This window comes from Phytophthora infestans, genomic scaffold, assembly GCF_000142945.1.
Source record: "Phytophthora infestans T30-4 supercont1.294 genomic scaffold, whole genome shotgun sequence".
NCBI lineage: Eukaryota > Oomycota > Peronosporomycetes > Peronosporales > Peronosporaceae > Phytophthora > Phytophthora infestans.
The window spans coordinates 58,969-60,259 of record NW_003303465.1 but is presented as its reverse complement, the minus strand read 5'-3'; the positions used below and the strand labels follow the sequence as shown (position 1 = coordinate 60,259).

Below are 1,291 nucleotides of genomic sequence, written 5' to 3'. Positions count from 1 at the left end.
CATCAGGTGATTAAAGGGATCCTGGCGGAGGATACATCCCTGATTCCAAACCGTTTGCTTAGCACTAGCAAATTGCTTTTAATAGTACTGTACCAGTGATTCTGTAGCAATTTGCTACAGATACTGTACACTTTGGCCCACTCACTACATTGAATGTACTACATTCACCAATGAATACAGTACACTTTCAACTACCGGTATTGCGCTGCGGACCGCAGCCTGCGGTTGAAGTATTCACATAGGAACGCTCCATCATCACTGTCTTGTCGTCTATCCCCGTACGTCACCGTACCTCATTCCGCAATTTCCATTGTCGACAACAACCACTTCATCCAGCACATTCTTAACATGAACTTCGTTGCCCTGATCGCTGTCACCGTCGCCGTTCTCGTTGGATCCACTAACGCCGCAGCGTGCACGGCAAAACAACAAACTGCTGCTTACAATACACTCGTGAGCCTTCTATCCGAAGCCTCATTCTCCACGTGCTCCAAGGATTCGGGCTACTCGATGATCACGTCCAAAACGCTACCACGGCCCAAGGAGAAGAAGGCCATGTGCAAGTCCTCCTCTTGCAAGTCCATGATCAAGAAGATCATCGCTCTCAACCCACCGAACTGCACACTAACTGTTCCCACGAGCGGCCTTAAGACCAACGTCTACAAAATGGCGCACGATTTCTCTTCTGACTGTAAGAGGCTTTAAGCTCGGCATGTCTGCAATCCCATAATAACCATGAATCTCTTCTACTATTGTGAGCTCCGACCAAATTTGCCGTATTCAATCAGTCACTCGCATACAAATTTCCTGTTATTTTGCCTACCCAAGTTGACGTGTATTTAATTTTATATATTCAAAAAGAATGCCATCCTGCAACTTAAGTCTGTCGTCAGCAACGGCCAAAACGGCAATTAGTCGACAATTCATTACTACCTTCGCTTGGAAAAAGATAACCATTTGTTTTTTTTTGCGCAGCGCTCCGCCTCGTTCATTTGAGCGTTTATTAATTTGTGAGAGGCTGGCTAGCTAGCTTTATGACCGAGAGCTGACAGTGAGAAACTAAGCAAGGCACAGGCGTTCATGCTCCGCCGTGCAACTACAGATACAAAAACGGATCTAAGACGGCAACTACATCGCCACATTCTGAAGGGGCGCTCAGTGGGGCTTCTGGAACTTCAGCGGTAGGCGGTGGGGGGCTGCTCGCTGCAAGAAACAGCATGTACGCATTAGCATTGGCGAGTGAGATAGCGTCACAAGGCAGTGACGTAGGGAGAGTGCCAGCTCGTACTTG

The 1,291-nt window shown here is 47.7% G+C and overlaps 1 protein-coding gene across 1 annotated transcript; it reads left to right on the top strand.

Annotated features, from left to right (window-relative positions):
• Positions 1-302: 302 nt before the first annotated feature.
• Positions 303-761, top strand: PITG_21410 (elicitin-like protein INF4; the record flags this gene model as incomplete). Its single annotated transcript, XM_002895013.1, has 1 exon — positions 303-761. One exon carries the CDS (start codon positions 349-351, stop codon positions 703-705), a length of 357 nt encoding a protein of 118 aa, XP_002895059.1.
• Positions 762-1,291: the final 530 nt, after the last annotated feature.